Here is a 16,407-nt window from a genome sequence, read left to right on the forward strand (position 1 = left end):
CGACGGAAGGAAGGAGGACATCGCAGAATGACGGACCTGAGGAGAACATCGCAGACTGACGGACCGGAGGAAGACATCGCAGACCGACGGACAAGAGGAGGAAGAGGACATCACAGACCGATGGACCGGAGGAGGACATCGCAGATTGACGGACTAGAGGAGGACATCGGAGACCGACGGACCGGAGGAAGACATCGTAGCCCGACGGACCGGAGGAGGACATCGCAGATCGACGGACAAGATGAGGAATAGGACATTGCAGACCGATGGATCGGAGAAGGAAGAGGACAATTCAGACTGACGGACCGGTGGATGACGAGAACATCGCAGACCGACGGAGCGGAGAAGGACATCGCAGAGCGACGGACCAGAGGAGAACACCGCAGAACGACGGACTGGAGGAGGAAGAGGAAATCGCAGACCAACAGAACGGAGGAGGACATCGCAGAGCGACAGACCGGAGGAGGACATCGCAGAGCGACGGACTGGAGGAGAAAACCGCAGACCGATGGACTGGAGGAGGAAGAGGATATCGCAGAACAACGGTGTTACAGAACCACTCAGCACCCAGAATAAGTTGTGCAGTTATATGTATACATAATAGGTTCCATGTGAGATGCATGTTCCTAATGTATCAGCAGTGTCCGCCTTCCCCCCACCTTTGCAATTCCCACAGTAAACATCGGCAGGCTACGGCCACCTGTAATGCATGTCAGGCCTGCCCTCTGTATCTGTGTGATATATTCTGTGTCCTGTGAGTAAAGTGTCAGACTGGAAATACATGGAGAAGCAGTGATCTTTTATATGCGCCCATGCACTCAGAGGAATTCCAGCCAGCGTCATTCATTCAGACTCCAGCCAACGCAGAGCGGACCTCCGAAAATACGGGGTGGTACTGAAAGAGGTACCCCAGCTTGGAAGACCCCGTTACACTGGTGGCAGACAGCGGGATTTGATACCCCTTGATACCCCTTCTACAGGAGGAAAGGAATGAATGGAAAATAACTACCAGAAGTTAAAGAGGACTACATTAAAAGATCTGGTGGAAGCCCGAGGGTTGATCGCCAGCAACAAAACAAAAGCGGATTTGATAGCAGCCATCATGGAACACGACAGTGCAGCGCCCCCCAATGTGAACGTGGAGGAGACCGAATTCCAGAGGGAGGTAAAGAACACTGGCGTTCTATGGCCAAACCCTGCAGTAGAGATCAAACGAGAGGTGATGGCTGATGTGCGTACTGATCTGAAGGAAAAGATGGCCGAGCGGACCAGGATAGAGCTAGCCAAGATGGAGATGGCAGAGCAGACCAAAGTGGAGCTGGCCAAAATGGAGATGGCAGAGCGGAGAGAGGAGAGTCAGCAAGCAGGGGGAGCTCTGGCCTTCGACCGGGTACCTTCAACAGTAAGCCACAAAAAGATCCAGTACAATGCCTTCCGACAGTTGGGGGAGGCAGAGGAAGACATTGATGGCTTTCTGCAGGACTTTGAGAGGCAGTGTGCCCTTCATCAAGTAAAGCCGGAGGAACGGGTTCAGATTCTGGCCAGCAAGCTGACAGGCCGGGCGGCGGACGCCTATCGCACGGTACCTGATGAGGACTGTATGGACTATGAGCGGATCAAAGAAGTGATCTTGGCCCGGTATGCGCTGACACCAGAGGCCTATCGCCAAAAGTTCCGCGGACTTATAAAACGCGTAACCGATACCCACGCTGAATGGGCCTGTAAATTACGGCGGTCACTGCTACAGTGGGTACAAGGGAGCCAAGCAACCACTAAGGAGGACGTCCTCCAGTTCTTCCTGTTAGAACGATTCTTTAATGGACTAAACCCCAAGACACAGGAATGGCTTCGGGACAAGCGGCCAACGACTCTTGAGGAAGCCGCTCGTCTGGCCGATGAACATCATGATGCCAGAAGGCCGCAGTTCTCCGGATCAAAGGTGGTCACTAGGGGCCCACCCATGGACCTGGAGGGCCTCAAACCACCGAAGATTGTAGGGGGATCAGCTAGAAACCCGGCCTACCACAGTCCCCCTGGTGCGCGATGCCACACCTGCTGTCAGCTGGGCCACCTGCAAAGATAATGCCCCAACCGGACTCAGCATACCCAGTGGCCAAAGGCGGGAACAGCTACCTTCAGCCAGGCTGCTGTACACTGCTACCAAGGCGAAGCTGACCCGGCATTGGGGGCTACGACTAACCAAGGGGTGGAAGAGATGGAGGAAGTGCTGCATGAAGTAGACCCCGTGCAGGCAGCCCGGGCGGATAATCGACAACAGCATCGACAGGTCGTGTGGGTTAATGGGAAACGTATGCAGGGACTAAGAGATTCCGGAGCAACTTTGACCCTTGTGAAGCCTCATCTCATCCGGGACCAAGAGAAGACGGACCGGACAGTGGCGGTCCGTGTAGCAGGAGGAGCCATACATCGACTACCCACTGCCAGGATTCACCTGAACTGGGGAGTCGGGGATGGCCTTGTTGAGGTCGGCTTGATGGAGGATTTGCCTGCAGACGTCTTGCTGGGAAATGACTTGGGGCCCATGTTGTCTGGCTGAGACCTATCCTGTGACTACCCGGAGACAAGCTCGAGCTGCGGAGGCGGAATCACACTCAGAGGAGGCCCAGGTAAGACATCCCAGCCCTGCACGTATTCCCTTAGCCAGACACATTTTTTGGGCCACCCCAGATGAATTTAAGAGGGAGTTACTTGAGGATCCTTCATTGGAGGGATATCGTGGGAAGGCACAGGAGGGGAGAGGAGTACTAGAAGGGGAACAGTTTGTATGGAAGCAGGGACTCCTCTACCGGATCACAGAGCAGCACCATACAGGGACGAGCCCCACTATAAAACAACAGCTGGTAGTTCCCAAGAAGTATAGGCAGGAGCTACTGCGAATCTCTCATGATATACCCTTGGCCTGGCACTTCGGCGTCAGTCGCACCAGGCATCGTCTGACATAAAACTTTTGGCCGGGGGTAACCTATGATGTTCGTCAGTACTGCCAGATCTGTGACAGTTGTCAGCGCATTGGCAAGAGGGGGGATCGATGCAAGGCCAAATTACGCCCCCTCCCCATTGTGGAGGAACCATTTAGCCGAGTAGCGGTTGATTTGATAGGGCCGTTAGCCAAACCCAGTCCGTCCGGGAAAAAGTATATATTGACAGTGGTAGATTATGCCACACGGTATCCAGAGGAGGTTGAGTTACCTAACATACTGGCAGAGACGGTGGCGGCCGCCCTGCTCCAGGTTTTCTCACGGGTTAGATTTCCCCGGGAGATTATCTCGGACCAGGGTACCCAGTTTACAGCAGAGGTGACCAACCAACTGTGGAAGCTGTGCGGCGTAAAGTCCATTAGAAGCGCCCCGTACCACCCGCAAACCAATGGGTTGTGTGAACGCTTTAACGGGACATTAAAACAGCTCATTGGGACTTTTACCAGGACCTACAGGGACTGGGAGAAATTCTTGCCACACCTCCTGTTTGCGTATCGGGAGGTGCCCCAAGAATCCACGGGGTTCTCCCCGTTCGAGCTGGTATACGGGAGATGGGTAAGGGGACCCCTAGACTTAGTGCTGGAGCACTGGGAAGGGGAGGGCCTCATAGAAGTCAATTGTAGCCCTGGTGGTATGTTGAGGGTCATTGTCCTGATAAAAGGCGAAACTACGCCTCAGTCTCAAGTCTTTTGGAGCCTCTCACAGGTTTTCCACCAGGATTGCCCTGTATTTAGCTCCATTCATCTTCCCATCAACTCTGACCAGCTTCTCTGTCCCTGCTGAAGTAAAGCAACCCCACCACATGATGATGCCACCACCACCACATTTGACAGTGGGATTGGTGTTTTCAGGGTGATGTGCAGTGCTAGTTTTCCAACACAGTGTTTTGCATTCATCCCAAAAAGTTCTACTTTGGTCTCATCTGATGAGAGCACCTTCTTCCACATGCTAGAGTGGCTTACTTTAAAAAATGGCTTTCTTCTTGCCACTCTTAGATATAGTCCAGATTTGTATATGACTAATAGTTATCCTATGGATAGATTCTCCCACATGAGCTGTAGATCTCTCCAGCTCTTACGGGGTGACCAAGGGCCTCTTGACTGCTACTCTAGTTAGTGATTTCCTTGCTTAATATGTCAGTTTAGGTGGACGGCAATGTCTAGGTAGGTTTGCAGTCGTGCCATACTGCTTGCATGTTTGGATGATGGATTAAACAGTGCTCTGTGTGATTTTCAGAGATTAGGCTATTTTTATCTAATATATAAAGCTCAAAGTGTGTATGTATGTGTGTGTGTATGTGTGTATGTCCGGGATAGGCATCCGCACCGTCGCAGCTACAGCCACAAAATTTGGCACAGTCACACATCTGGACCCAAAGAGCGTCCTAAGCTATGTTGTGAGGCGAAATTTTAACCCCGTGCGTTCCAATTCACCAAACAATTTTGCCCCTATCTACATAATGGGGAAAAAGTGTGTGTGTATCAAGCCCAGCCCCTCATTGTGATGTCATAATGCCCCTATTTGCATACTGGGGAAACAGTGTGTGCGTATCAAGCCCCACCCCTCATTATGATGTCATAATGGTTGACTATGGAATGGAGGATGTGTGATAAGTATATGGGCACCGGACTATGGGATGGAGGATATGTATGACGGGTATATGGGAACGGGACTATGGGATGGAGGTTGTGTGATGGGTATATGGGCACTGGACTATGGGATGGAGGACATGTATGACGGGTATGTGGGCACAGGACTATGGGACGACGGATATGTATATGGGCACGGGACTATGGGATGGAGGATGTGTGATGGGTATATGAGCACTGGACTATGGGAAGGAGGATATGTTTGACGGGTATATGGGCACGGGACTATGGGATGGCGGATATGTATATGGGCATGGGACTATGGGATGGAGGATGTGTGATGGGTATATGGGCACTGGACTATAGGATGGAGGATATGTATGATGGGTATATGGGCACGGGACTATGAGATGGCAGATATGTATGATGGGTATATGGGCACGGGACTATGGGATGGAGGATATGTATGATGGGTATATGGGCATGGGACTATGAGATGAAGAATGTGTGATGGGTATATGGACACTCGACTATGGGATGGCAAATATGTATGATGGGTATATGGGCATGGGACTATGGGATGGAGAATATGCATGATGGGTATATGGGCATGGGACTATGGGATGGAGAATATGTATGATGGGTATATGGGCATGGGACTATGGGATGGAGGATGTGTGATGGGTATATGGGCCCTCGACTATGGGATGGAGGATATGTATGATGGGTATATGGACACGGGCCTATGGGATCGTGGATATGTATGATGGGTATATGGGCACGGGACTATGGGATGGAGGATAATTATAATTTTCTATAACTAACCACAGTTAGTTACTATGCCCGGGCAGCGCCGGGCTCTTCAGCTAGTTATTATTATTGCTTAAAGCAATCCTTTCACCAGGTGTTGGGTGTTGCTTCTGGCCTCATCTCTCCCGACTGTTGCTCGCCATCCTCCTTCTTTAATTGACGCATCTGGCAGAAATATTGCGTGTCGCGCCTGCACAGTATGCTTTGCCTAACTGTGGGCAAAGCCGAAAAACAGAAGTGTGCTTACTCCGACAAACGTATTTCCGGTGTAACAGGCCAGATTAACCCCCCGCCCAGAATATACCCGGGGTTAAAGTGGCCTAGGCCAGATTATACCCTGGGTATATTCTGGCCTGGGCCAAACTATACCCCGGGGTATAAATTGGCCTAGACCAGTTTATACCCTTCGGGGCCAGAATATACCCCGGGTATATTATGGGCTAGGCCAAACTATACCCCGGAATATAAATTGGCCTAGGCCAGATTATACCCCTCCAGGTCAGAATATATGCCAGCTGCTGTAGATCAGATTTTTCATGCTTTTGAGAACCATCAAAAACGGGGTCCCAGGCAGCACACGAGGGCCCCACGCAGCGCACAGGGCCCCACGTAGCACACAGGGGTCAGAGACAGCGAACAGGGTCCCAAGCAGCACACGGGGCCCCAGGCAGCACACGGGGTGGCAGAGACAGAGAACGGAGTCCCAGGTAGCGCATATGGCCCCAGGCAGCGCACAAGGGCCACAGGCAGCACACCGGGCACAGCGAACGGCGTCCCAAGCAGCACACGGGGCCCCAGGCAGCGCACAGTGCCCCAGGCAGCGCACAGGTGCCCCAGGCATCACACGGGGCCCCAGGCAGCACACAGGTGCCCCAGGCAGCGCACAGGGGGAGAGACAGCGAACGGGGTCCCAGGCAGTACACGGGGGCCTCAGGCAGCATACAGGGGCTCCTGGCAGCGTGCAGGGGGGCAGACAGCACTCAGGGGGGCAGAGACAGCACGCAGTACACCTGTGCCCCCCCTATGTGCTGTCTCTGCCCCACTGTGTGCTGTCTGGGGCCCCTGTGTGATGTCTGGGGCCCCTGTGCGCTGCCTGGGGCCCCGTGTGCATCCTGGAGCCCTGTGCTCTGCCTGGGGCCCTGTGCGCTGTCTGGGTCCCCGTGTGCTGCTTGGGACCCCGTTCGCTGTCTCTGCCCCCTGTGTGCCACCTGAGACCCCTCTCGCTGTCTCTGCCCCCCCATGTGTTGCCTGGGGCTCTGTTTTTGATGGTTCTCAAGAGTGTGAAAAATCTGATCTACAGCAGCTGGGGTATATTCTGACCCGGAGGGGTATAATCTGTCCTAGGCCATAATATACCCGGGTTATATTCTGGCCCAGAGGGGTATAAACTGGGCGGAGGGTTAATCTGGCCTGTTACACTTATACATGGAAGTAGTTGCGGAACGACCAAGAAACATGATACGTGATATTTCTGCGCAGGCGCAAGATGTCGCATGGCTAAGTAGATGACGCAGGAAGCGTTATCCACGTCAAGTAAAGGAGGACAGCTAGGAGCAGCCCGAGGGAGGGATGGAGAGGCCAGAAGCAACACCCATCGGACCGTAACGAAAAAATTATCATAGAGCGAGAGAGAAATTAAAAAGATTTTTCGGAGGTATACAGAGAGGGACTCAGGGATTTATATAAGGATTTATATATTTTTTTCATTATGTTGTTTAATCCCTAAAGTTCTCAAACAAAACTCTGAGGTCTTTACAGAACAGCAGTAGTTACAATGAGATTAAATTGCACATAGCTGAACTCGATTTACTAAGTATGTGACTTCTGGAGGCAAATTGTCACTCAGGATTTTATGTATTTAAGGGTATCAGACTACAGGTGTCTAAATGCAAATGCATGTCACAATTTCCAGATTTATGTTTTTAAAATAATTAGAAAACCATCCATCATTTCCTTTATACTTCGCAAATACTTGATACTTTGCATTTTATTGGGATTTTATGTGATACCAGCTGAAGAGCCCGGCGCTGCCCGGGCATAGTAACTAGCTGTGGTTAGTTATAGCAAATTATAATTATCCTCCATCCCATAGTCCCGTGCCCATATACCCATCATACATATCCATGATCCCATAGGCCCGTTCCCATATACCCATCATACATATCCTCCATCCCATAGTCGAGTGCCCATATACCCATCACACATCCTCCATCCCATAGTCCCATGCCCATATACCCATCATACATATTCGCCATCCCATAGTTGAGTGCCCATATACCCATCACACATCCTTCATTTCATAGTCCAATGCGCATATACCCATCATACATATCCTCCATCCCATAGTCCCGTGCCTATATACCCGTCACACATCCTCCATCCCATAGTCAACCATTATGACATCATAATGAGCGGCGGGGCTTGCAACCTATGATGATATCAGCGTCGCCATGGCAACCATTATGACATCATAATGAGGGGCGGGGCTTGATACACACACACTTTTTCCCCATTATGTAGATAGGGGCAAAATTGTTTGGTGAATTGGAATGTGCGGGGTTAAAATTTCGCCTAACAACATAGCTTAGGACACTCTCGGGGTCCAGACGTGTGACTGTGCCAAATGTTGTGGCTGTAGCTGCGACGGTGCGGATGCCTATCCCGGACATACACACACTTGAGCTTTATATATTAGACTAGCTGAAGAGCCCGGCGCTGCCCGGGCATAGTGACTAACTGTGGTTAGTTATAGCAAATTATAATTATCCTTCATCCCATGGTCCCGTGCCCATATACCCATCACACATCCTCCATCCCATAGGCCCATGCCCATATACCCATCATACATATCCGCCATCCCATAGTCCCGTGCCCATATACCCATCATACATCCTTCATCCCATAGTCCCGTGCCCATATACCCGTCATACATATCCGCCATCCCATAGTACCGTGCCCATATACCCGTCATACATATCCTCTATCCCATAGTCCCGTGCCCATATACTCGGCATACATATCCTCCATCCCATAGTCCAGTGCCCATATACCCATCACGCATCCTCCATCCCATAGTCCAGTGCCCATATACCCATCACACATCTTCCACCCCATAGTCAACCATTATGACATCATAATGAGCGGCGGGGCTTGATGACATCAGCGTCACCATGGCAATCATTGTGACATCATAATGAGGGGGGGGGCTTGACGCGCGCACACTGTTTCCCCAGTATGTAGATAGGGGCATTATGACACCATAATGAGGGGCGAGGCTTCACGCGCACACACTTTTTCCCCAGTATGTAGATAGGGGCAAAATTGTTTGGTGAATTGGAACGCGCGGGGTTAAAATTTCGCCTCACAACATAGCCTAGGACGCTCTCGGGGTCCAGACGTGTGACTGTGCCAAATTTTGTGGCTGTAGCTGCGACGGTGCGGATGCCTATCCCGGACATACACACACACACACACATTCACACATACATACGTACATACACACACTTGAGCTTTATATATTAGATAACTGGCACATTTAGGGTACGTGCACACGCTGCGGAATCCGCTGCGGATTAATCCGCACGGATTTTGCAAAAACCGCAGATAATCCGCAGGTCCAAAGACCTGCGGATTATCTGCGGTTTTGCCTGCGGTTTGGTCCTGCGGATTCACTATCTCCACAATGGTGGAGATAGGAACCCGCAGCGGTTTCCGCAGAAAGAATTGACATGCAATTCTTTCTGCGGAGTCAAAACCGCAGCAAATCCGCGCGGTTTTTTCCGCAGCGTCGGCACAGCGTTTTTTGTTTTTCCATTCAAATGAATGGTACTGTACACCGCAGCTAAAACTGCTGCGTGTCCGCAGCGGCCAAAACCGCTGCGGAAACGCAGCGGAATCCGCAGCGTGTGCACACAGCCTGAGGCTGTGTGCACACGCTGCGGATTTTGCTGCGGTTCCGCAGCGGTTTTGGCCGCTGCGGACCCGCAGCAGTTTTCGCTGCGGTGTACAGTACCATGATTCCCTATGGGAATCAAAAACCGCAGTGCAGACGGTGCGGAATTTTCCGTGCGGATTATCTGCGGTTTTCAATCCGCAGAAAGAATTGCATGTCAATTCTTTCTGCGGATTCTCCTGCGGTTTGCCATCTCCTCCATTGAGGAGATGAAAAACCGCAGGGCAAAACCGCAGAGCATCGGTCTTTTGACCTGCGGTTTCACCTGCGGATTTTACAAAATCCGCGCGGATGAATCCGCACATAATCCGCAGCGTGTGCACACAGCCTTAGGCTGAGTTCACACGTGGCGTTTTTTTCGCGTTTCCGCGGCAGTTTTAACCGCGCGATTTTGCCGCGAAAACGCGAAAAATAAGCATCCCATGCATTCCTATGGGATTCCGCAATGCTGTGCTAATGCTGCGGTTTTTACCGCGGCGGAATCGCTTCGCGGTAAAAACCGCAGCATGCTCATTATTTTGCGGAATCGCGGCGATCCCGCACCCATAGGAATGCATTGTTCCGCTTACTTCCCGCATGTGGCTGTGCACACCATGCGGAAAGTAAGCAGAACATTTGCGGATGGTACCCACGGTCCGGAGAAGAGGAGACTGTCCTCCGGGCTTTGGGTACCATATCCCTGTAAAAAAAAGAATTTAAAATAAAAAATATTGTTATTCTTACCCTCCGACGTCCCGCGCAGCCTTCCCGCCTCTCTCCACGCTCCCGTTCCCAGTAGTCCTTTGCGAAAATGCCCGCGATGGCGTCCGTTCTCACGGGATCGCCATGGGATCGCGGGACGTCGGAAGGTAAGAATAAAAACACTATTTTTTATTTTTTTTTACATTCTATCTTTTACTACTGATGCTGCATAGGCAGCCTCAGTAGTAAAAAGTTGGTCACACTCGTCAAACACTATGTTTGACGAGTGTGACCAACCTGTCAATCAGTTCTCCAAGCGATGCTACAGATCGCTTGGAGAACGCTAGCATTGTGCAAGCTAAATACGCTTGCACAATGCTAGTTTTTCCGCTTGAAAATCGCGGGAATTTAAAATGCGATTTTCCCGCGGACTGGAATTCCGGAATAATCGCGGTAATTTCCGCGAGAGTTCCGGTACGTGTGCACTTAGCCTTAAGGACACGTGTCCGTTTTCTTATTGCAGCATGAATGACAAAAGTCAATACAATCTATGGGTCCATGAAAAACACGTACAGGACACGGATGGCATCAGTGTACAGCCCGTGTGCTGTCCACATTTAACATTACGGAGTATAGGAGAAGATTTGTAGCTTATTTCTTTATCCATCCGTGAAAAACACTGATGACACACTGATCCAAAACATTGAGGACACTGGTTCTATTTTTTTCATGTATGTGTTTGAATACTGGCGTATGACTGAGGCCTAAGAATGTACATTGCAACAGATAGTGTTCTGCTGTAAAGTTTAAAGGGAGTCTGTCAGCCCAAAGTGATAGTATAAACTAAGCTCATAGCCTTGCAGGGGATACACTCCCTATAAAAAAAAAAATCTCTAATCACTGCTCCTGCTTTGTAGAAACTTAAGTTTTATTACTATTTAGGATTCTTGGTGTACCCTTGGTGTGGCCAAGAGGCTCAGTGCATTGTTTAACCCACTAGTTTCCTTCAATAGTGATTTACAGATCTACCTTGACTGGAGCAAGCATTGTCTGCAGAGAAAGCTTAGACAAACCAGGGCTATCAATCATCATTGAGAGAGGTGTGCACATGGAAAACCAGTGGGTCGAAAAGTTCAGTGAGCCTCTTGGCCACACCAAGGGTGCACCAAACACCCCAATTAGAAAAGTTTTATTTTAAACGTCAATTTGTAGATGGAGAATGGAGACAGCTATTAGAACACTTACCAAAACAAAGAGTGGGTGATAAATACAGAAGTGGTTTCTATTATACTTTTCCTCTGATTGTTCCACTCCTGATTTTGGCTTCCAAATACTGAGGTAAAATACTCACCACATACCGAATGTTTGAACAATCCAGGCTGATCTTAAATAATAGAGCAGTGATTCTTAACACTTACCAACGAACTGTCTGAATTTCTGGCTTGGGAAAAAATCGGATATGGGACGACTCTACGCACTTGGCCTTGTCCTAAAACCAGTAAGAAGTATACAGTATGTAAGTCACATGTCAGAATAACACAAGATGCTGAAGATATCTATCCTCCTCAATACTTGTGACAAGATTCACCACAGATTTGGCAATAGCCATAGAAGTTGCTTTGTACCTCAGTACATGACACAAGTATGCTGTGTCAGGCAGTCGCCCCTCTGTTTTACAGTAGGCAGCCTACAGTGTATCAAATTTGGCAAAGGGTTATAGTACTTTAACAAATCCAAGGTATGCTGAAGCTACATGCAGTGGCGTAGCATGGTTTGCCAACATCTGGCCGGTATTTTGTGCTCCTTAATCTGTAGACAGTTAATACTCATTGAGTCCATTTTGACAGTCCAGTAACAAAATACTGGTATTGATGATATTATAGCTGGTCCTTTGACCCTTTAGCTTTTGTATTTTTCTTTTTTGAAATACAGCATCGTGTTTTAAAAATAAGAAGATATACAGTACATTATATTTTTCACTTACTTTTTTATTACATTTTTTAACTATTTTAGAATATATGTGAATATCCAATGATTCAGATTTACTTTAAAAGTCCAGCTTTGTCCAATTCTCCATTAAAACTTTACAATCTGGCATCAAGAAGAAACATGCAGGGCATACAATCTTATCCATTTCCAGCTACAATACTGAATGTAATGCTGATGGGTGTGAACCCACTGCGGCAAGGGTCGGGCTTACCCTGGAGTGCCATGACCAAGTGTCCACCGGGTTTTCACTAGGGCCTCTGATGGTGAGGATATGCTGGGCTGCCGTAGATATCAGGTACCACTCCAGGGTAGTCCCGGGAATACAACAGCTGAACATAGGGTCAGAGGCATGGCTGAGCAAAGATGTGGTTAGACAATCCGAGGTCAGGGCTGGCAGCACAGGTATGATATACGATATGAATATCAACCTGAGCAAAGTCCACAAAATCCTAGGTTCAATTATAACACATTCGAAACCACACGTGTGAACATGGACGTGCAAAAATGTCCAGTACACCACCAAAGAACCAAACCAGCGAAAAGGTCCGTTAAAAAATCATGTTTTATTAATATATTTTTTTAAAATGAACCAATGTCATACATAATTATCAACAAGGTGCCTCACAATAATAGGAAAAAAGGACCACCAAGGCACTAAAAATACATTGAAATTTTAGAAAAAATATCCCTTAGAATCCACTGACAGCAATACAAAATAACAGCTCGTGCAGTTATATATAATAATAAGACTCCATGATCCAATACGACATGTACACAGGGAAACAGGAAAAATTACCCAATTTAAAATTCCATGTGACTACCCATCAGATACATAAGGTACTCAAAAATTAAATTGTATTGCATATTGTATTGCATATTACCTCAATTGGAGTCAGATATACAGTGGCGCACGGGAGCCCAGTAAAGTGCTATAGTGCTGATCCGAGGTCAGGGCCAGCAGCACAGGTATGATATACGATATGTAGCTGAGGTTAGGAGCAGGGAGGTCAGACAGGATGGGTGAAAAAGCTGAGTCATTAACAGGAAACAGAATATCGTGGAATGCCTAAACTAGGTGTTAGCAAGCTAGAAACCAACGTTCAGGCAAGGAGTGGTGGGAGGAGCTTCCTAATGTAGAACATACTGGCATGTGATAGGCTGGGGAACCTAATCTCTGCAGGACCCATCAGGGTTAAATTCCTGCAGAGACCGGCCATGCCTACCTAAGGCCAAATGGAAGCAAAATGCTGTTGCAGCAATACAGAGGAGTACCGCAATAAGCAAAACTCAGTGAGCTGACCTGAGGCGAGGAGAAGCCATAGGGTGACCATGGTGAGTACAGCGGTACTGAGGAGGCATGCAAGTTACCATGGTGTCACTGAGCTCTTTAATTGAATTTGAAAAGACTGGGTTTACATTAAAGAAGCACTCCATTCATAGTATTTATCCTCTTTATATATGGCAGTCATCATATTATATAGCACTGTGTTCTTACAATTGCTCATTTTGCCTTTCTACCCAGTTAATTCTTCTCTTTTCCATTAGGTCTATGGCATCACATGATTCAAACTGACTAGCTGAAGCCTTCTCAGCTCTATCAAGAAACATGAAGTCTCTTTTCTCTGCATGAGTCAACATTAAAACTACACTTCTTTTCTCTACAAGGTTCCTGACAGAGGGGAAGAGCGGAGCAGCTGGGTCAAGAGTTGAAGAGGAGATGACTGATGCATGGACTATGTGTCTAGCAAAGTTTATAGTCCATAAATCTGGAATTAACAAATGTTTAATCGAGTTGAATTATAAATGTAGGTGAAATTGAGACCTATATTGTTGGAATCGAGAAATTACATGAAGTTTGGCATAGCCCCAGGCATCCCCCCGCCTCCGCACACAAATATATTGATCGTACTAGAACACAGCAACTATGGTACAAAAATTGTTCTTATGAAAAGGCAAGTGCATGTAGCTCTTTCAAAAACAAGTCCAGCAATAACTTTACATGGCCAGTCTGATCCCCTATTGCTGAGAAACCAGAGTTTGAATTTATATGCAAATGAATATGGTAGAGCTGATGCCTCGGCCACACCAGCTCTATTCCCTACACAGTACCACCATCTCCTGCATTACTGATGGCCTCTTTGCCTGAAGTCACAGGTTGGAAGCCATCAGTCAGGCATGAGGAGGTGGTGATGAGTAGTGATCAGCGAGTATACTCGTTACTTGGGTTATCCCGAGCATGTATCAGGTGGTCTCCGAGTATTTTGGCGTGCTCGGAGATTTAGTTTTCATCACTGCAGCTGCATGATTTGCGACTGCTAGACAGCCTGAATAAATGTGGGGGTTGCCTGTTTATTAGGGGATTCCCACATGTATTCAGCCTGTCTAGCAGCCGCAAATCATGCAGCTGAGGTGACAAAAACGAAATTTTGGAGCACGCCAACATACTTGGAGACCACCCGAGCATGCTCGGGGAAACCCGAGTAACGAGTATACTCGCTCATCACTAGTGATGAGCTTGAAATAGAGCTGGAATGACAGAGGCTTCAGATCTAAGACCAGTTCTTCAGCCTCATTTGCATATCAATTCAAAATCACCATGCCACCCGGCGATCTCATGACATTGTTTATACCAAGTGAGCGCATCAGAGACTACTGGTGGTCTGCAAACATCATAGTTCTTTCTTACACTGATATGCTGCAGCACTTTGGTGACAATGTCATGATATTGCCAGGGGACACACTGCTCCGCTTCTATGCTTGTCTGAATAAAAGGACCAGTTCAGAGAAAAATATGGTAACGGGGTTCATTTGAACTCCGTTTGTGTCATTGCAGTCTATGGACCCATTGGTGGTTCATCTGAATTCTGTGTTCAAGAGGATTCAGATAGAAACCACAGATACACTTCAGAAATGCAGTGTGAACAGGGCATTATATACACACACACTGCTTTATACAGGATAACTAGGGGGAAAGCTGAAATGATGTAAAAATTGAGCAGCAGCCTGCTCAGGTTCTCCTGTTCACAAAGGCACTGTCCCAGCAGACACATCCCCCAATCATTCCTTCTCTGCTGAAATTGCCGACAAGAGAAGGGGGATGCTGAGACAGTAAAGACAGAAGCCACTTCTATGATATTATTTCTTGACCAGCCCATATTGTTTATCTCAGCTCAATTTAATAGGTGTTGGCCCGGCCTACAGTGTCTCCAGCTCTCCTTTCTGCCCCTCTGGGGTGTGCGATGTAGGATGGCAGGAACACTGGCCAATTCCCCCTAATGGGGGAAGCTTCCATTGACCAGTGCTTTCCTGCATGGCACACTCTTTTTTTCAAAGCCTTCACCAGGCGCAGAGCCTACATGACATCCTCCCAATAGTTCTTTTATCTAATTCCATGAAGTTGCTGGTGTATGAGCTTCATGAATTGCAACTTCCACTTGAAAAGGTTGAGGGAACATTTCGATAAGCAAATGTCCCAGCAATAGAGGAACTCATCCGAGTATATTGTGGTGGGTAACTTCTTTGTTCTCAGATCACATGTGATAATAATATCTTTTTGTGTATATTTTAGGAATTGGTAGTCTCACCTCATATGCATCTCTTTTTGGAGAAAATTCTTTAACTGAAGCTTATTAATTTTCAGGTCAACAATGTCTTATAGTTTATTCTATTACCATAGTCATAACTTATTCTTAGGCTTGGTTCAAACATATTTTTCTCCTGGTTTGAAAGACCAGCTCACCCACGTCTGACCTCACCGCACCTCAGACTCGGATCCGGCCCTGCCCTGGCCGCACAGCAGTAATAAAAGAAGAAATGATCCAGCTGAGTGCTCTGGTGATTTATTGAGTGCTGTTCAGACAACAGAACATTGTTTACGCGTTTCTGGCTAGACGCCCATAATCATATTTTTCTCCTATGTTCAATAGCTGTGTCAAGGCTTAGCCTCACCCCCCGAAAAAAGGGATTGGAGGTCATTGAATATAATGACAATGAGTCAGTGTGCTCATTTTTGGCTGTATATTCCTACTGGAGAAGGACAGCAAGAGAGCTTTGCCATCTTGCCAGTCATCGGACTGAAACTCACTGTACCCAATCACTGCTCAAAGAAGAAACTGCTTATTGCAGTGGATGATTTGACATTGGATATGTGTGGGTATGTGTGGGGGGCACTCCAGTGCTTTTTTTTATTTTCCCATCTATTAGCAAATAGCAAATGGCTAATGCATCCTAGTGCTGTGAGATTTTGTCCAATGTCCGATGTGGATCCAAATGTTGAATCAAACTCAGCAATAAAAGTTTATGGGTTTGTGAAAAAAATTGGACAGCGCAATGATTCTGATAAGTAGAATAAGGGAAAGAAACCTTTTTTTTGTCATCAAACCAAAAC

At 47.8% G+C, this 16,407-nt stretch overlaps 1 protein-coding gene across 1 annotated transcript in view; it reads right to left on the reverse strand.

The window, feature by feature from the left end:
• The window catches only part of ITGAE (integrin subunit alpha E), a 265,900-nt gene that overhangs the window by 238,141 nt on the left and 11,352 nt on the right, over positions 1 to 16,407 (reverse strand). The window contains exon 4 of the mRNA XM_073565319.1: positions 11,450 to 11,520. Within this exon, the coding sequence (XP_073421420.1) occupies positions 11,450 to 11,520 (71 nt within the window). The remainder of the gene's footprint in view (positions 1 to 11,449; positions 11,521 to 16,407) is intronic.

The sequence above is a fragment of the Dendrobates tinctorius genome, unplaced genomic scaffold (genome assembly GCF_039654945.1).
Source record: "Dendrobates tinctorius isolate UK_male_01 unplaced genomic scaffold, ASM3965494v1 ptg000016l, whole genome shotgun sequence".
Taxonomy (NCBI): Eukaryota; Metazoa; Chordata; class Amphibia; order Anura; family Dendrobatidae; genus Dendrobates; species Dendrobates tinctorius.